Source organism: Bos javanicus, chromosome 6 (genome assembly GCF_032452875.1).
Source record: "Bos javanicus breed banteng chromosome 6, ARS-OSU_banteng_1.0, whole genome shotgun sequence".
Lineage (NCBI taxonomy): Eukaryota > Metazoa > Chordata > Mammalia > Artiodactyla > Bovidae > Bos > Bos javanicus.
This window is the reverse complement of record NC_083873.1, coordinates 90,613,959-90,631,585: the sequence shown is the minus strand read 5'-3', so window position 1 is coordinate 90,631,585 and position 17,627 is coordinate 90,613,959. Positions and strand designations below refer to the sequence as shown.

The 17,627-nt window shown below is 38.3% G+C and overlaps 2 protein-coding genes across 7 annotated transcripts in view; one reads left to right on the top strand and one right to left on the bottom strand.

The window, feature by feature from the left end:
* Positions 1 to 2,721, bottom strand: part of THAP6 (THAP domain containing 6) — a 28,482-nt gene extending 25,761 nt beyond the window's left edge. For 2 of the 6 annotated variants that reach the window (XM_061420486.1, XM_061420490.1), the window contains exons 1-2: positions 1,834 to 1,923; positions 824 to 926 (exon numbers count right to left, since the gene is read on the bottom strand). In XM_061420486.1, the coding sequence (XP_061276470.1) occupies positions 824 to 903 (80 nt within the window). In that variant the 5' untranslated portion in view covers positions 904 to 926; positions 1,834 to 1,923. Of the gene's footprint in view, positions 1 to 823; positions 927 to 1,373; positions 1,608 to 1,833; positions 1,924 to 2,274 lie in introns of those variants that run through there. The other 4 variants (XM_061420485.1, XM_061420491.1, XM_061420487.1 and 1 more) reach the window with 4 other exon arrangements.
* On the top strand, positions 2,069 to 17,160 carry RCHY1 (ring finger and CHY zinc finger domain containing 1). Its single transcript, XM_061420484.1, has 9 exons — positions 2,069 to 2,158; positions 3,682 to 3,801; positions 4,270 to 4,385; positions 10,700 to 10,778; positions 12,721 to 12,765; positions 12,875 to 12,933; positions 13,025 to 13,051; positions 13,980 to 14,100; positions 16,500 to 17,160. Exons 1-9 carry the CDS (start codon positions 2,069 to 2,071, stop codon positions 16,626 to 16,628), a joined length of 786 nt encoding a protein of 261 aa, XP_061276468.1. The 3' UTR covers positions 16,629 to 17,160.
* Positions 17,161 to 17,627: the final 467 nt, after the last annotated feature.

The window sequence follows — 17,627 nt, the reverse complement described above, 5'->3', positions numbered from 1 at the left end:
GGACTGCAAGGAGATCCAACCAGTCCATTCTGAAGGAGATCAGTCCTGGGTGTTCATTGGAAGGACTGATGCTAAAGCTGAAACTCCAGTACTTTGGCCACCTCATGCGAAGAGTTGACTCATTGGAAAAGACTCTGATGCTGGGAGGGATCGGTGGCAAGTAGGAGAAGGGGACTACAGAGGATGAGATGGCTGGATGGCGTCACTGACTCGATGGAGATGAGTTTGAGTAAACTCCGGGAGCTGGGGGAGGCCTGGTGTGCTGCGGTTCATGGGGTCGCAGAGAGTCGGACATGACTCAGCGACTGAACTGAACTGAAGTGATTTATCTGCAGTACAGCTAAACTTGGTCTGAAGTTGTAATTTATACCCTTTTCTCTGTAACATAAGCTTAATCTATTTTTAAACATCAACATAAACATAAGCCTGATTTATTTTTAAAGGACAGAATATATCTGGCAGAGATTCTTGATTTGGATTGTAAACTACATGTAAACAACACAATTTCTTTGAAGGTATGTTAAAATGCAAAATAGTAATATTAGCAAAAAGGTTTGATGATATTTTTGTTAATCTGTGATACCTTTGCAGGTATCTTAAGCTTCTGAACTAATTATAAAAATGTAAAATTATTATTGTCACTTCAAATTCAATTAAAAAGGTTATTAAAAAAGAAGTTGAGACCTAAAGTTCAAAATCAAAGATCTAGGGGGTATAGCTCAGGGGTAAAGCAAGTGGCTGCAAAATGAAGATTTAAGTAGACCTGTCTTTTGCTTCTTTTAACAGTCAAAGAGTACTTGGCTTAACTACAGCAGACTCTTACACGTGAAATGTCAGTCCTTTTAACTTGGAATTTGGTAAACAGCGAGAGGCACATCCAACGGCCGAGCAACATTTCACCATGGTTTCAGCAACTCACACGAGAACTGAAAGAAAATTAAGGGGGCAAGCGTCAGTAACCTCAAAGCTAAGGCGTACATATTTACCTTTCCCAGTACGTTCCACGTAACATTACATGAGGTTAGAAAGCCAAAGGCAAATATTTTCTTTCAAAACCCGCAGCTCTGCTCATAAAATTTTCTAGGGGTTTGACTCTTTAACAAGGCAGGTCATATTCAGCTAGGCCTTATGTCAGTTTCAGGGGGGGGGTGGGTACATTTCCCTCCCACTACTTCTTACAGGCATGTGTTCCCTCTGTCACCAGATCCTGGCACACTGATGCCTCCTAGATTGCTCATTCTGAGCTCTCAGCTCAAGCGTTTCTTCCTCAGGGAAACCTTCCTTGACACCCGATTAAGTCAGATTCCCTCTACTACTAGCTCTCTTGGAACACACACTTCCACTTCTAGCACTTCTTCAAGCTGTAAACCTACATTTATTTCAGGGTGTCTGTGGACTCTCTTTCTCCTTCACCAGTCTGAGTTCCCAGAACCGTTTTTGGTCACTTTCGTTCCCATGGCGTAGCTGGTGACTGGCACATAGTAAATGTTAATATACTACTGAAGGAATGATGAGAAAGTAATGAAGAAAGGGACAAAAAGGCGTTAGGGTCGCTGACGAGCGCCTGGCTACTCGGCCGTCGCCGCGCGCGCGCTAGGATTCGCTCCCAGCCGGGAGGCCAGGCCAAGAGCTCCGCCCCTTTCTCGAGGCTACGGCAGCTGCCGGGAGAGGGAGGGGTCGCCCTGTCACAGGTGTCGCTGCGGCCGGAGAGCGGCCCTTCCAGGGGCCACCGGACGTCTCCGCGCCGCTGCGGTCCTCCTCGCCCCGAACCGCGCCCAGGCTGTGGGCGGGTAGCGATGGGGGAAAAAGGGGAGACAACCTAAGAATTATTACCGTTAGCGGTGAAGGAAGCGACTAACGACGACAACGGAGACTGCGCCTCCTTTCGCTTCCGCCCCGTGGTCCCGGGCGCCGGAAATCCGGCTGCCCCGGGTCACGTGCCCGGCCGCCATCTTGGCTCCGGAGGCTGCTGCCGCCGGGACGGGGTGGGCTAGAGCGGCGCTGCTTCTCTGAGTGTAGCTTTTGGCCTGGGGGAAGGGGTCGTGGAGTTTGAGGGGAGGTGGAGGCGATGGCTTTCTCGGCGCTGGAAGATGGCGCTCGCGGGCAAGCCCAAAGGCGGCGGGGCTGCGAGCATTACGACAGGGGATGTCTCTTGAAGGTGACGATTTCACTGGGTTCTTAAGAGCTTCCGCCGGGCTGGGTAGGAGTGGGCCGGGAGGTGAAGCTTGGGCTTAAGTTTGTTGTAGGGCTAAGCTATTGTCAGGATAACTTTACCTGTGACTGGCTTCTTGCCGTAAAGAGCGTGTTTTGTCAAGGCGAGCACTGGCCCCACCTTTGTGTTGTAGTTTGCAAGCGAAGTTCTTGCTTGGTAAAAACCTGGCCTTGCCTATCAGGGGGTTCATTTATTTAGTCTTTTGGTGCTGGAAGTAGACAGAGGTAGCCCCGGGCCTGTGCTGGCTTTTCCCAGGATCACTTTCAGGTGTGTGATGAAATAATAGAAGGCGGGTAAGCGAGTGGAGATTCGGAATACACTTTCATCTCAAATAAGTTTTATAGCTTGCCAGCTTCATTTTAGCGTGAGTAGGCCTAAGTCTGCCAGGCAGAAAATGAAAGCGGAAGGAATGAACTATGTTATGGTAGTCATGACATAGGAAGTCTTCAGGAATGAGTGAATCTTAAAGTTCACAGTGTACTGGAAAGTATAATATAAGGTTAGCTTACTGGCCTAGAGACTTTTTGAGGTACTAGTTAGGGTAAAGCTAAGTTGCTGTAACAAAAAGACCCAGTAGTAATGTGAGTTAAAGAATAAAAAGTTTATTTCTCCTCACCTCACAATTCAAGGTGAATGAATGATCTAGTTTGGTAATGAGGCTGTTTCACATGACCACTCCTTGGACAAATTTTCTCTGTTGTGTTGTTAACCATGTTTTAGGGCATACAGTCATCAACTGGGTTGCTGCCCAGGTTTCATCTGGTGGAAAGGGAGAAGGGAGCATGGGGGAAGAGGCATGTCTAGCTTCTTAATAAACAGGCCCAGGAGAGGCACTGATTTTATTCTGTGCGTATTCTGTTGCTAAGAACTTAAAGTCATTTGACCAGAAGTAACAGCAAGGAAACAGTAGCGTAGCTGGGCAATCATGTGTCCAGGAAGAAGGAGAGAGTCGGCTTTCTTGCCTTGGACAACTGGCAGTCTTTGCCAATCTTGAAAACAAGGACTGTCTTTTACGTTTATTGTGTTCTCCAAACTTTAAGACACAGAATTGATGTGTGGTAAACTTAAGTGGACTAAAATATAATCATTATAGTATTTAATGCTTCAGTGTTAAAGTTGGTAAAGGAATTTGTCTGAAATGTCTTAAGTAGAAATTGCCTGCCTGCTACTTAATGCTGAGAATGAGTTTAGGGTATTGTGGGATTAACTTTTCAGTTTAGGGACAGCCATCTTTCATAATTCTTGTTTTGAACTGCAGGGTTGTGTTCAACTTGATAGAGACCCAGATGTTGATGGGAAAACAGTGAAATGTTATGTGTAGTTATCAGTTTACCAAATGATCCATTGGTTGTAATCTTTGACCTTGTTCCAGGAGGAGGAGAAGGAAAGAAATTTCTTTTTGCATTTTTTCAAACTTGCCTTGTCTTGCTTCTTATACCTTTTTTTTTTCCCCCTCACCTGGGGATTAGGCACCTTGCTGTGACAAGCTTTATACTTGCCGATTGTGTCATGATAACAATGAAGATCATCAGCTAGATCGCTTTAAAGTAAAGGAAGTGCAGTGCATAAACTGTGAAAAAATTCAGCATGTAAGATTTTATTACATATTTCTATTTTTTTTTTTAAACTTGTACTAAGGTGGTTTTGAAAATTTAATCAAGAGTATTGCAATAGCTCTTAAAGTATGCAGTGTCTTGGGTTTAAATGTAGGAAAACATGTAAAGATCCGTGGTCGCCAGTTTAACAGACAGAGAGGTGTGAGCCATGCAATGGGATGGAGAGGAGGAATAAATAGAGGAAATATTAATTAAATGTTCTGTAAACTATAATAACTGTGAATAAGATTGTCAGATTTGTTTTAGTGTAATGACTGTCGAGTTTAAAAACATTTTTGTATTTAAGTTGGTGTGCTTATCTCAACGTTCTTTATTAATAAAATGTATTTCAGTGTCAAAAAAAAAACCCACATGTACATGAAGAAAAAATCTGGACATTTAAATTAGTAATTCAAAATGTTTTGGTAAATTGTATATTTTTAGTTCCTTTTTGTTTTTTAGGCACAACAGACTTGTGAGGAATGTAGCACATTGTTTGGAGAATATTACTGCAGTGTATGCCATCTGTTTGACAAAGACAAGAAACAGTATCATTGTGAAAACTGTGGAATTTGTAGGTACTGTATGTAAAAATGTTCTTTTAAAATTATTTCTAATATATCTTAACAATAATAGTTTTTAAAATCACCTTATTGGAATATAATTATGTCAGGGAATGGCTATTACCCACACCAGTATTCTTGCCTGAAGAATTCCATGGACAGAGGGCATTCAGAATTTACATCTTATGGGATGCATCAATTTTTAATGTTCAGTTCAGTAACTTTTGACAAATATATCTACTATGTTACTATCATCACAAATCAAGGTTAAAAAAAAAATTTCCATTGCCCTAAAAGTTTCTTCATGCCTTCATCATTTAACTAGCCCATCAACAATTGTGTGGCTATTTAAATTTTAAATTTGGGGTAGAAATTATGCTTTTATATGAAGTGGCTTGTAGGAAGCTAAGGTAGAAAATTAGGGTAGATTTTTCCTTTTTGAAAATTAGTTTAAAAAATTATCAAAAGTTTTGATAAAATCAGTATAGGCTTAAGAATTGGATGATACAGGAAAGTAGAAAGAATGAAAATAAAATAGTCTTCGGTCCAGCCTGCACTGACAAGCTATTGTTGACATGTTGGTATATAGGAATTTTTTTCTTTCTAAAAATCCTAAAGTGTTCTGTCCAGAAGCATATATGTAACAAATGTATGTTTTAAAGTATACTAATATATCAAACCACTGTTTTTAAGAATTAGAATGTTACCAGTGTTGGAGCTCCAAGTGTCCTATGTCAGTCCTTTTCCTTGTTTCTATTGGAGAATTTTAAATCACTTTCCATTTCTGTGTAGTGTTTCGTTTTTTGGCTGTGCCATGTGAGATCTTAGCTCCTTGACCAGGGATTGAACCCGTGCCCCGTGTGTTGGAAGCCTGGAGTCTAAACCACTGCATCACCAGGGAGGTCCCTAAAGGTGTTTTTAAGGAAGGATAACAAATATACCAAAAGATGTGACAATCATAAGCAAACCCCCTTTTCTAGTTTTTATGTCTAGAAATTTGACTTGGGTCTTTTTTTAATTTTTTACATCTGTATTAACTCTTTGAACATGTGAAATGTAGTAATAATAATTGGTTTCATGTTCTTCTCTGCTAATTCTAACCTCTGTGTCAGTTTGGATTGATTTTGATTGTTCAATTATTTTTTTAGTTGGTTTTCCTGCCTTTGGGTGACTGGTCATTGTTGGATACCAGACATTGTGATTTTTACCTTATTGGGAACTTTTCATATTCCTGCAAATCTTCTTGAGCTTTATTTTGGGATATAGTTAAGTTACTTTGAACAGTTTGGTACTTCTGGGACTTGCTTTTATAACTTGTTAGATGAATCTGGAGGTGTGCTTATTCCAGGAGTAATTATTCCTCACCACTGAGGCAATACCTTCCTGAGTACTCAGCCCATTACCCCATGAATTCTAAGGTTTTCCCGTCTGGCCAAACGGAGCAAACACTGATACCGTATCTGACTGCTGAACACTGTTCCTTCTAGTTCTCTTGAATGGATCTCTCTCTGGCCTTGGGCGGTTTCTTCACATGCATGAGCTGATGTGTATCCTGCTAAATACTTGAGGGGCTCCCCTGTGCAGCTCTGTCCTCTCTGATACTCTATCCTGTGAGCTGCACCAATCTTGAGTTCCTTGGACTCTCAGCTCATCTTTTCGATCAGCTAATCTTTCTGGCTCTGCTTTTGTTCCTCCAACTTGTCCTACTGCCTGAAAGTGCTCTAGGCAATAAACTAGGGCAGTTTTAGGGCTCACTCAATTTGTTTCCTGTATCTTGCAGGTCACTGTCTTTCATTGCTTGATGTTCAGTGAAACTTGTTTCATATATTTTGTTTGGGTTGTGTGGTAGTAGTTTTAGGTAAGAGGGTAGATCCAGTCTCTTGTCTATTATTCTGTCTTGGGCAGTAGTGGAAGTCTCCTGCAGGGTTTTACCTGTGGAATTGGACAGACTGATTGTAAATTTCATCTGAAAAAGAAAATATACAGAGATGAGCAGATTTTGAAAAGGAAGAACAACAAGGGGATTGCCTTTCCACATAACCAAAACATGACAAAGTGAGAGTAATTTAAATGGTATATTCTTTGTGTGCTGCTGCTAAGTTGCTTCAGTCATATCTGACTCTGTGCGACCCCAGAGATGGCAGCCCACCAGGCTCCCCCGTCCATGGGATTCTCTAGGCAAGAACACTGGAGTGGGTTGCCATTTCCTTCTCCAATGCATGAAAGTGAAAAGTGAAAGTGAAGTCGTTCAGTCGTATCCGACTCTTAGCGACCCCATGCACTGCAGCCTACCAGGCTCCTCCGTCCATGGGATTTTCCAGACAAGAGTACTGGAGTGGGGTGTCATTGCCTTCTCCGTATTCTTTGTATAGGAATAGACAAATAAATAAAGGGAAAAATTGTGTGTGTGTGCGTGCGTGTGCGCACGCACACATTCACATATTTAACGTACGAATTTATAGCAAAAATGGCATTTCAGATCAGGAGAACAGGTACTAAGATAACTGATAATCCATTCGGGAAACAAAAAAATGATTACTAAAATTCTATGTATTCATTAGGATATGGTTTTAGCATGTTGTAACAGAAATGCTAAATAACAGCTGGCTCAAAATAGACATTTATGTTTCTCAGGGAAAAGTCTGAACCATGTATTTAAACAGAAGCCCAGGTTTCTCTTATTTTTGCCCTGCTATCTATAAGATAGTTCCTTGTCTACACAATTTAAAAGAACTCATATTCTTGTCAGTGGAAAGGGGGAAATAGGTGAAGGGAAGGTACGCCCTTTTCTCCGAGGGGCACAAAACAGAATTTTCATTTGTCTCTTCTGTTCACACTTCCAGAGAAGTTGGGAAGTAGTTTTTATTCAGTACAGCCCTGTGCCCAGCTAATATTGTGCAGGAAGAAGATAAGAGAAAGTTGGGGACAACTAGCAGTCTCACCTTTACATAGTCTCACATAGTAGATTTCAAATGGATGAAATAAAAATATAATCATATCATATCAAATCAAATCATAAGCCATAGTATTAGAAGTATATAGGAGAGTATGTATATGACCAATGGGTTTCAAAAGTTTTTTCAAAATAAGAGGCATACCCTGAAGAAACCAAAATTGAAAAAGATATATGTATCCCGTTGTTCATTGCAGCACTATTTACAATAGCTAGAACATGGGAGCAACCTAGATGTTCATCGACAGATGCATGGATAAGGAAGTTGTGGTACATATGCACAATGGAATATTACTCAGCCATAAAAGGAACGCATTTGAATCCTAATGAGGTGGATGAACCTAGAACCTATTACACAGAGTGAAGTGAGTCAGAAAGAGAAAGATAAATACCATATTCTAATGCATATATATAGAATCTAGAAAAATGGTAATGAACAATTTATTTACAGGGCAACAGTGGAGAAACAGAGAGAGTAGACTTATGGACATGGGGAAAGGGGAGGAGAGGGTGAGATGTATGGAAAGAATAACATGAAAACTTAATTACCATATGTAAAATAGATAGCCAATGGGAATTTGCTATATGGCAAAGGAAACTCAAATAGGGGCTCTGTATCAACCTAGAGTGGTGGGATGGGGAAGGAAATGGGATGGAGGTTCAAAAGGGAAGGGACATATGTATACCTATGGCTGATTCATGTTGAGATTTGACAGAAAGCAGCAAAATTCTATAAAGCAATTATCCTTCAAAAAAATAAAAAGATTAATAATAAAAAAGAGACGCATAAGCCATAAATTGAAATATCATGTCTTTTTATTACCTAGGAATTGAATGTATGATAAAAGATATAAAAAATATAGTTGACATACCAAAAAAGTAATTTTAATGTATACAACTGAAAAAGATTAATATCCAGGATGTATAAAAGTGTTGCTCTCAGTTGTGTCTGACTCTCTGTGACCCCATGGACTGTAGCCCACCAGGCTCCTGTGTCCATGGGATTCTCCAGGCAAGAATACTGGAGTGGGTTGCCATGCCCTCCTCTAGGGGATTTTCCTGACCCAGGGATCAAACCCAGGTCTCCTGCATGGATTCTTTACCATCTGAGCCACCAGGGAAGCCAGGATATGTAAAGAACTCCTTTAATTAGGTTCCTCAGAACACTAAAAGTAGAAGTACCATATGATGCCGTGTGTAGTTCCATTCTCGGGGTGCTATTTGTGTGTGTGCACTTGCGTGCTCAGTCTTGTTCGACTCTTTGCAGCCCCATGGATTCTAGCCTGCCAGGCTTCTCTGTCCATGGGATTTTCCAGGCAGGATGGGTTGCCATTTCCTTTTCCAGGGGATCTTCCTGACCCAGGGATTGAACCCGAGTCTCTTGTGTCTCCTGCATTGGCAGGCAGATTCTTAACTCCTGCGCCACCTGGGACGCCCCCACTCTTGCGTACATATCCAAAAAAAGTGAAAACACTAATTCAAAAAGGTACATTTGCTCAAGAGTTTATAATAGCATCATTTACAGTAGCCAATATATGGAAGCGACACAAGTGTTCACCAACAGATAAAGGAGATGTGTACACACACATACTGTCTTCTCTCTCACACACACTCTGGAATATTGCTCAGCATAGTGAAGAATGAAATTCTGCCATTTGCAGTATTGTGGGTAGACCTAAAGAGTATTAGTGAAGGAAGTCACAGAGCCAAATGCTGTATATTATCACTTACACGTGGGATCTTTTAAAAAAAATAGTAAATATATATAACAAAACAGAAACAGACTTAGTTATAGAAAACAAACTAGTGGATACTAGTGGAGAGAGAAGCAGAGAGGGCAAGATATAGAGGTAAGGGAAGCTGCAAGAATATATTGTGCTTCCCAGGTGGTGGTGGTGGTGGTGGTGGTGCTGCTGCTGCTGCTGCTGCTGCTGCTAAGTCGCTTCAGTCGTGTCTGACTCTGTGCAACCCCATAGACGGCAGCCCACCAGGCTCCCCCGTCCCTGGGATTCTCCAGGCAAGAACACTGGAGTGGGTTGCCATTTCCTTCTCCAGTGCATGAAAGTAAAAAGTGAAAGTGGGTTGCTCAGTCGTGTCCGACTCTTAGCGACCCCATGGACTGCAGCCCACCAGGCTCCTCTCCATGGATTTTCCAGGCAAGAGTACTGGAGTGGGGTGCCATTGCCTTCTCCCCAGGTGGTGCTAAGTGGTAAATAGTCCGCTTGCCAGTGCAGGAGATGTGAGAGACGAGAGACGTGGGTTCGATCCCTGGGTGGGGACGATCCTCGGAGTAGGAAATGGCAACCCTCTCCAGTATTTTTGCCTGGAAAATCCCTTGGGCAGAGGAGCCTGGTGGGCTGTAGTCCACGGAGTCACAGAATCGGACAGGACTGACTATAGTGAAGTTGTGCTTCCGGGTGGTGCAGCACAGGGAAACAGCCATTTTGCAGTAATTTTAAATGGAGTATAATGTATAAAAATACTAATCACTATGCTACATACTTGAAACTGATATAATATTGTAAATCAAGTATATATTTGAGTTAAAGAGCTTCTTTAAAATTATAAAAGACAAATGCCCTATTAAGAAAAATGAACTGAGCACATGAACAGACAAGCCACAAGAGAAGTCCAGGTAGCTCATAAAGAGTAAAATATACTCTGTGTATCATTTGAGAAACTCAAATTAAAAGTGATGTTTTTATTTGTCATATAGGTAACCAGTATTGGCTAGGGTGTGGGAACATGGTGCTGTTACACACTGGGGTAGTATAAATTAGTACTGTCTTTGGAGGTCAGTTTGGCAGTATCAGAACTGATGATGCACTGCCCTGTGACCCTACAGTTCCACTTCAAGGAATTTTGTGAAAAATCCTCAATATGTAGTTGACTGATGTCTGTAAGAGTTATTTATTGTGTCATCTCATTAGCTAAAGATAGTAAGTTTTATCAGTAAAAGAATATTAAAAAATTAAGATATATCCATATTATCTAATATTATGTAACTTTGAAGAAGAATAAAGTGGTTCTGTATGTTCTTACATAGAATAGTCTTCAAGGAATACTGTTAAGTGAAGAAGAAGTTGCAAAGCAGGATAGATAGAAAGAATCCATTTGTGTAAAAAATAAAACTCAAAGTGTGTGTGTCTGTATGTGTGTGTGTATGCAGTTTTATAGAAGAAAAAAATACTCAGAAAGAAAGATACCGTTCTGTTTGTAGGGCTTGCATTTGGGGAATGATGTTGGGGAAGTAGGGATTCACCTCATATTCTTCAGTGTGGTTTGGACTTTGTTTATAGTGAATCTGAACTTATATATAATGAGTAAATATGTAGTAAAAACATATATAATCTTTTGTTTTCACATTATTTTTTAGGATTGGTCCAAAGGAAGATTTTTTCCACTGTTTGAAATGTAACTTATGCCTTGCAATGAATCTCCAAGGGAAGCACAAGGTATGTACTTCAGTTTGTATGATTTAAAAAGTATTATTTTTGAAAACAGCTAAAATCCTAATTTGTTTAAAAGCATGGTAACTTTCATATGTTACTGAGTATAGTCATGTTGCTTTTTATTTTTAAGCAGTATTAAGTAAATGTTTTAAAGTATACACCTTAGAATATCTGATCTACAGTTCCCTTTTCTTCTCTATAGGGTGTAAGAATACTTAACATCAGTTACTATAACGTAGACAGCCTCTAAATTAGCCTGTGGATTCTTATCATTGGAACTGGTTTTGAGAATAGCTTTTAAAATGTATGGTACAGGAGAAATAGAGAGCAGTGTAACCTTTTGTTAATATAGCATTCCTAGATAATTGAGTATTCCTTTTCAATAAAAATATTTTTAACTTGGATGTAGAAATTTTATATCATGGTCCTAGGCCTTTTAAAAATTATTTTTCATTATTTAGGAGAAAATCTAATAAGCTATCGCTTATAGTACCGATTCTATCCAAGAATTGAGAGAATGGAGAATCTGATGAGGGTGTTTTTAAAAGATACTAGATAATGAAAAAGTGGAAGTTAGTCACACAGTTGTGTCCTACTCTTTGCATTCCTATGGACTGTTAGCCTGCCCAGCTCTGTCTGTGGAATTTCCCAGGCAAGAATACTGGAGTGGGTTGCCATTTCCTTCTCCAGGGGATCCTCTGACCCAGGAATTGAACCTTGGTCTCCTGCATTGCAGGCACATTCTTTACCAACTGAGCCACGAGGGAAGCCCTACTAGATAATAGCCAGCCTAAAATACTGAGGTAGTAAAAGAAACTGAGGTGAATAATGAAAACAGAGACTATAGTGACAAGTATAAAGGAGAGAATGGGGGCTGAATGAAGATGACTCCTAAGGATTTTAGTCCTGGCTTTAAGTACTTTATTAATAGATTTTGGAGATGATATAAGATTGGATTTGGTTTTACAGACTTGAGTTTAGGCTGACTAACTATGCTGTGTTGCCTTTAGATATGCTATGTTGTCTTTAGAAAACCATATACTCAGTTTCTCTTGTGGTATTTTTGTTTTGTTTCTCGGTTATTTTTTATTGTCTATGTTAGTAAGTGGTGGTATCATCTACTCAGGTATTTGCTAAAAAACCTGGGTATCATTTGTGGCTTGATGCTTTCTCTTACCTCTTCACACCTAATCAGACTTTGTCTTGTCAAGTTAAGAACTCAGGCTCAATGGGCAGCCTGTTGGAGCACACATATATTTCTATTTCTTGATAGCATGTAATTTGGGGAGTTATTTAGCTTCTCTAGATCTCAAAGGGACTTCCCAGGTTTTGCAGTGGTAAAGAACCCGCCTGCCAGTGCTGGAGATGTGGGTTCAATCCCTCAGTCAGGAAGATCCCTTGGAGAAGGAAATGGCAACCTACTCCAGTATTCTTGCCTGGAAAATTTTATAGACAGAGGAGCCTGGTGGGCCATAAGTCCATGGGGTCACAAAGCCTTGGACATGACCAAGCACACTTGAATGCATGCACAGGCCTCAAATACCTCATCTGTAAAATGGGATAAATAATTGTATGTGTTTCAGTGTTGTGGGAATTAATTGAGATAATACAGGTAATGAACTTGACATATGGCATGTAGTAAAATCTCTTTAATATGAACTATTACTATTTCTTTATCTGTAAAATGAAGATAATTTGAATAATTAAGATGTATTAGACAATTTCATTGTTTCAGGTAATGTGCAAAGCCTGAAATAGTTGTGAGAGTTAACTGTTCAGTTCTTGTCTGACATATAAGAGACATATTAATGTTCATTATTACATTTAATTGGTATTGTTAGTATTGTTGGTATTGTTTCCTTTGTTAGTTTTTATTATTAATGCTGTGTTTATATAATTAACATCTAGTTAAGCTTTTGGTAATTTTAATTTTGCTTTTAAACAGTGTATTGAAAATGTTTCCCGGCAGAATTGTCCAATATGTTTGGAGGTGAGCTTAAAATATTTTTTGCTTTGGAAATATCCCCTTTTGAATTTAAAATACTCAGGATTTATATTGTATTCATGTAATTAACCACCAACTTTATTTGCTTTCACAGGACATTCACACATCTCGTATTGCTGCTCAAGTCTTGCCATGTGGACATCTTCTACATAGGTAAAGTAACTTTGTTTTTTTCCCTCAAAAATGTTTGGAAATGGTGGAGATACTTTTTGCTTTATTAAAATAATGTTTTATTTTCTTTCAGAACATGTTATGAAGATATGTTGAAAGAGTGAGTGTTTGATGGGATTATAAAAAATTGTTACTGTAAGATGTCTGTTTTTGTTTTTTTTTTTTGCAGGTGAGTGGGGAAGGAAATGGGCAAACCTCCCAGTTACTTGTACGATATTTGGATATGGTGGATATTTCCTTTGAGTTGGGTAGGGTAGATGAGTACTGTTAAATTGGGCAAAGCATGTTGGGAGAGAAACACTGGACTTTGCCTTTGTCCTCATGTTTCTGTTATGCCATACCTCATTTGCAGTTTGAGACACATACCTTTCATTCTCTGGCTACTAATTGGGGAGCTTGGTCTCTGCCTGAGACAGTCATAGCGTTGTAAAAACAAACATGCTGAGACATGTTGCTCAAAATTATTAGCTGTTGTATTAGCCCACTATGATGAGGTGCAAAAAAATCCAAAACTCGTACTAAGATTTATCTAATGCTAATTTTGTTGTGGGGAGAGGATGCTAAAGTGAGATGCAGATAGTTAGAAAAGGGGAAATTGTGTAAATGTATTTTGGTCCTGCAAACTGATGAGCAGAAATTTTAAGAGCCAGATAAAAGGGAACATTTTCAGAATTTTTAGAAAGAAAATAACATGACCTGAATAATTTTTAAGGAATACAATCTCTTCTTTGCTTGAATATATTAAGAAATCGAGGCTGTTTAGCTAAAAAGCAGTTTAATTGGTTTTTAAAATATATTGCATATATTCTACAAAGAATACTAAGAAATTCCTCTCCATTTTATAGAACTGAGGAAAAAGAAGTAGGTTTAAAAAATACCCTATGATACAAGATTTAATTGAAAAGGTTTGTGAGATGGTCTTGAAGTATAGAATAATGCTTGTTTTAGATGGTTTATGTACCAGTTAGCCTGAGTTGATACACTCTCCATTTAATACTTGGAAAATAACTCTTTTATATCTCTCCTAGAGGCTACAGATGTCCATTGTGTATGCGCTCTGCTTTAGATATGAGTAGGTCCTGGAGACAACGGGATGATGAGGTAGCACAGACTCCTATGCCCTCAGAATATCAGAACATGACTGTGGATGTGAGTAGAATCAATGCCTAAAAAGACTTTTCAGGTTCCTTGTTGATGTTCATGTTTATTTTTGCCCTTTTGCTCAAATCTGTCTAAAAAGTACTATTTCAGCATAGATGTCACTGTGATGATTAATGGGAGGGACCAAATAATCTTTAAATTTTAGTTATTCTGAACTCAGAGGAAAAAAGAAAATCTAAGAATATCTTCGTGTAATACTTGCCAACACTAGATGGCAGGCAAAAACTTCGTTCTAAATTATTTACTTATTACTTAACGGAGTGAATTGATAATAACTGAGTAGAGGTGCATTATTGGTCTGCTATTTTATTTTGATTATGTTTTAATTATTTTAAATTTTATTTAAGGCAAACATGTTTACTTTTTTTTTTGAAGATTGCTTTTTTGTTTTTTAATGTTTGCTTTTTATTCAAGACTTTTTAATTTGGTCTTAGCCTGCAGTCTAAAATGTAAGAAGTATTTCTGTCCTTTAGTCTTGTGGAGAATGATCATCTTTTCTCCATTAATTGAGACGTGCTGCTGTCTAGTCTCAATATATGCTGTCTAGCATATTCACTTACAGAACAGAATTGAAAAGTAGATAGCTTTCTGGTGCTTTAATGATTTTTGGACATAAAAATTTTCAAAAATCTTCAGTCCAGATATTTCTACATAAAAAGATAAAAACCCCTTAACAAAGCCAAATAAAAATCACTTGCTGTGTAATTTACACTGTAGCATTTCATAATTTGTGTGGATAATTGTTAGGTCGATGAAAGATCATTTTTGTAATACTGATAGTTGCGTTATGTTTTACTAGAGGCTATAGCATGCTATATTCTGTTTAGATCATTGTTTAAAGTAACAACCTTATTGGGATATAATTCACATACTGTACAACTCGTCCATTGAAAATGGACTGACAGTTCAGTGCTTTTTAGTGTATTCTTGGAGATACAACCACCATCAATTTTAAAATATTTTCTCCACGCCAAAAGGAAACTGTAACCACTAGCAGTCATTCTTTAACCCTCTAAATCTCGGCAGTGAGTACCTTCTCCATTTAGATCATATTCTTAATTAATTTTCAGGAGGACTTCCTGGCGATCCAGTGGTTAAGACTTTGCCTTCCAGTGCAGGGGGTCACGGTGCCTTCCAGTGCAGGGGGTCACGAAGAGTCAGACACGACTAAGCGACTTCACTTTCACTTTTCCTTTCATGCATTGGAGAAGGAAATGGCAACCCACTCCAGTACTCTCACCTGGAAAATCCCATGCATGGAGGAGCCTGGTGGGCTGCCGTCTGTGGGGTCTCACAGAACTGGACACGACTGAAGCGACTTAGCAGCAGCAGCAAGGGGTGCAGGTTCAGTCCCTGGTTGAGGAACTAAGATCCCATATGCCTCGGGGCCAGAAAACCGAAACATAAACAACATTGTAACAGATTCAATAAAGGCTTTAAAAATGGTCCAAAGAAAAATCTTTAAAGGAAAAAAAAAAAGTTACTTTCAAAAGTATAATTTAGAGAAAATTTGGATGTTTTCTACTTATTATGGTGTGGCTTTTCTAAAGTTAATACTTTCCTCACATAGTAATGTATTGATTGATTTTCATGTTAACACCCTTTTTTATTTTTCAAGATCTCAGTATGAGAAGAGACTAATTCCTAAGTGGCATCTTACTGTCATTTTAGGGTTGAACCAAAAGCTTTTCTTTTCTTTTGTTCAACTTTAGAAAGTACTCTTTTGAACTTTTAATTCATTCTTGAGGCATCTAAGACCAGGAACTTAATATATTAACAAGCAAAAATAGTATAAATATGTAAAAAATTGTTGACTAAGATAATTTTCTAAGTGTCAGTGAAAAATAATGAAATTGTGTGTTGTTTTGAATTATAAGTGTTGATTTGAGTATTCCTGTGTTAACTTTTGTATTAGTACTATTTATGCTGTTTGGGAACTTTTAAAATAAGACTTCTTAGTGCAAATCCACATTTTCATTTTCTAAATTTAGAGCTACCTTAATAGCCTCTTAGAACTTTCAGTGAACAAATAAAAGGTATTCTATTTATGGAAATATTTAGACTTAGATGTATATGTTTTCACATCTTCAGTATGGTTTTTTAAAATGATTTTTTGATGTGGACCAGTTTTAAGGTCTTTATTGAGTTGGTTACAGCATTGCTTCTGTTTTACGTTTTGGTTTTATTTGGCTGTGAGGCATGTGGGATCTTAGCTCCTTGACCAGAGATCTAACCTGCACCCCCTGCATCGGAAGGCGAAATCGTAACCACTGGACTGCCAGGAAGATACCTCTTCAGTATGATTTTTGAGGAATGATTTTGAACAGACAGTACCACTTTCTATCAATAAGGTTTAATTTACTTAATTTGAATTCATCTCTTTTCAGATTCTCTGCAATGATTGCAATGGAAGATCTACAGTTCAGTTCCATATATTAGGCATGAAGTGTAATATTTGTGAATCCTACAATACCGCTCAGGCTGGAAAATATAGAATTTCAATAGATCAGCAATGAACAGCCTATATTGCACTGGAAAAATCAGGATTTTCTGATAGAAAAAGGCTATCTTTTTGTCATGATGCGTCACAATCTATACATTAGAGTGACGTGTTTTGTATTAGTGTCACAGCATAAAAACATATTATAAGACTTAAGGATTCAGGGTCTCTTTATAGAATTATCATAGCTCTACATTGAACGAAAGGCACCATGCTTATGTTTTGATTGGAAATTTCTTTGGTGTCAGTTGTTTGGAAGTCAATGATGTTTGCCACTGAAATTCACATCCATAGACTTCTTATACTTCCTTGAACTTTGTTTTAAGTGACACTATGCATACAGAATTAATTTCGAGTTCTTGATAGAACTGTACTTAATTCTTAGTATTATCCTTGACTTTTTAAGGGCTGTGCTGTAATGAGGATATGTTCTATCTTACTGTTAAAATCTAATTACATATACTTGAGAATTTTTAAGACAGTCCTTCGGATCCTGTAATTGTGAATTTTGATGTAATAACTGCTAATAAAAATATATTGAAACAGTATTTTATAGAAAGTTTTTTCCAATGCTGTTTATTTTTGGTTCAGAGCATTATAGTCTAATGATGTAAAAGAAATCCACTTTTCTTTGTTTTGAGGTATTCTTCCATAAGAGTAATTGGGAAAAATGTAAAATAATATAACTCTTCTAAGCCTTAAGACAATCAACATTGAAAAAAATTGTTTTAGTTGCCCCAAATTATTTTTTCAAAGAATAATTATTCATTCAGTCAGCAGGTATTTAGTGAGCAGCTATTATGTGCTGAGTATGCTTCTAGACAATATAGAGACAACAGTGAACAATAGAGATGAAAGCTCCTGCCCTCAGATTCTAATGTTCCTTATACTTGACTAGCTTTTTCCTTGTTTTTCTTATGTATGCAGTGGTTATCTTTGTTGTGAATGGGATGGGTTCTTTCTTCTCAGTGCTTGTAAGTAGGTATGGATGAGTCAAAGTGGCATAGAATGTAAC

Excerpts from the sequence above, each read along its gene's own strand:
- RCHY1 (XM_061420484.1), top strand. The coding sequence starts at position 2,069 with ATGGCTTTCTCGGCGCTGGAAGATGGCGCTCGCGGGCAAGCCCAAAGG. Across the intron at positions 4,386-10,699 it reads GAAAACTGTGGAATTTGTAG|GATTGGTCCAAAGGAAGATT; the intron begins GTACTGTATGTA and ends ATTATTTTTTAG. Across the intron at positions 14,101-16,499 it reads ATCAGAACATGACTGTGGAT|ATTCTCTGCAATGATTGCAA; the intron begins GTGAGTAGAATC and ends ATCTCTTTTCAG.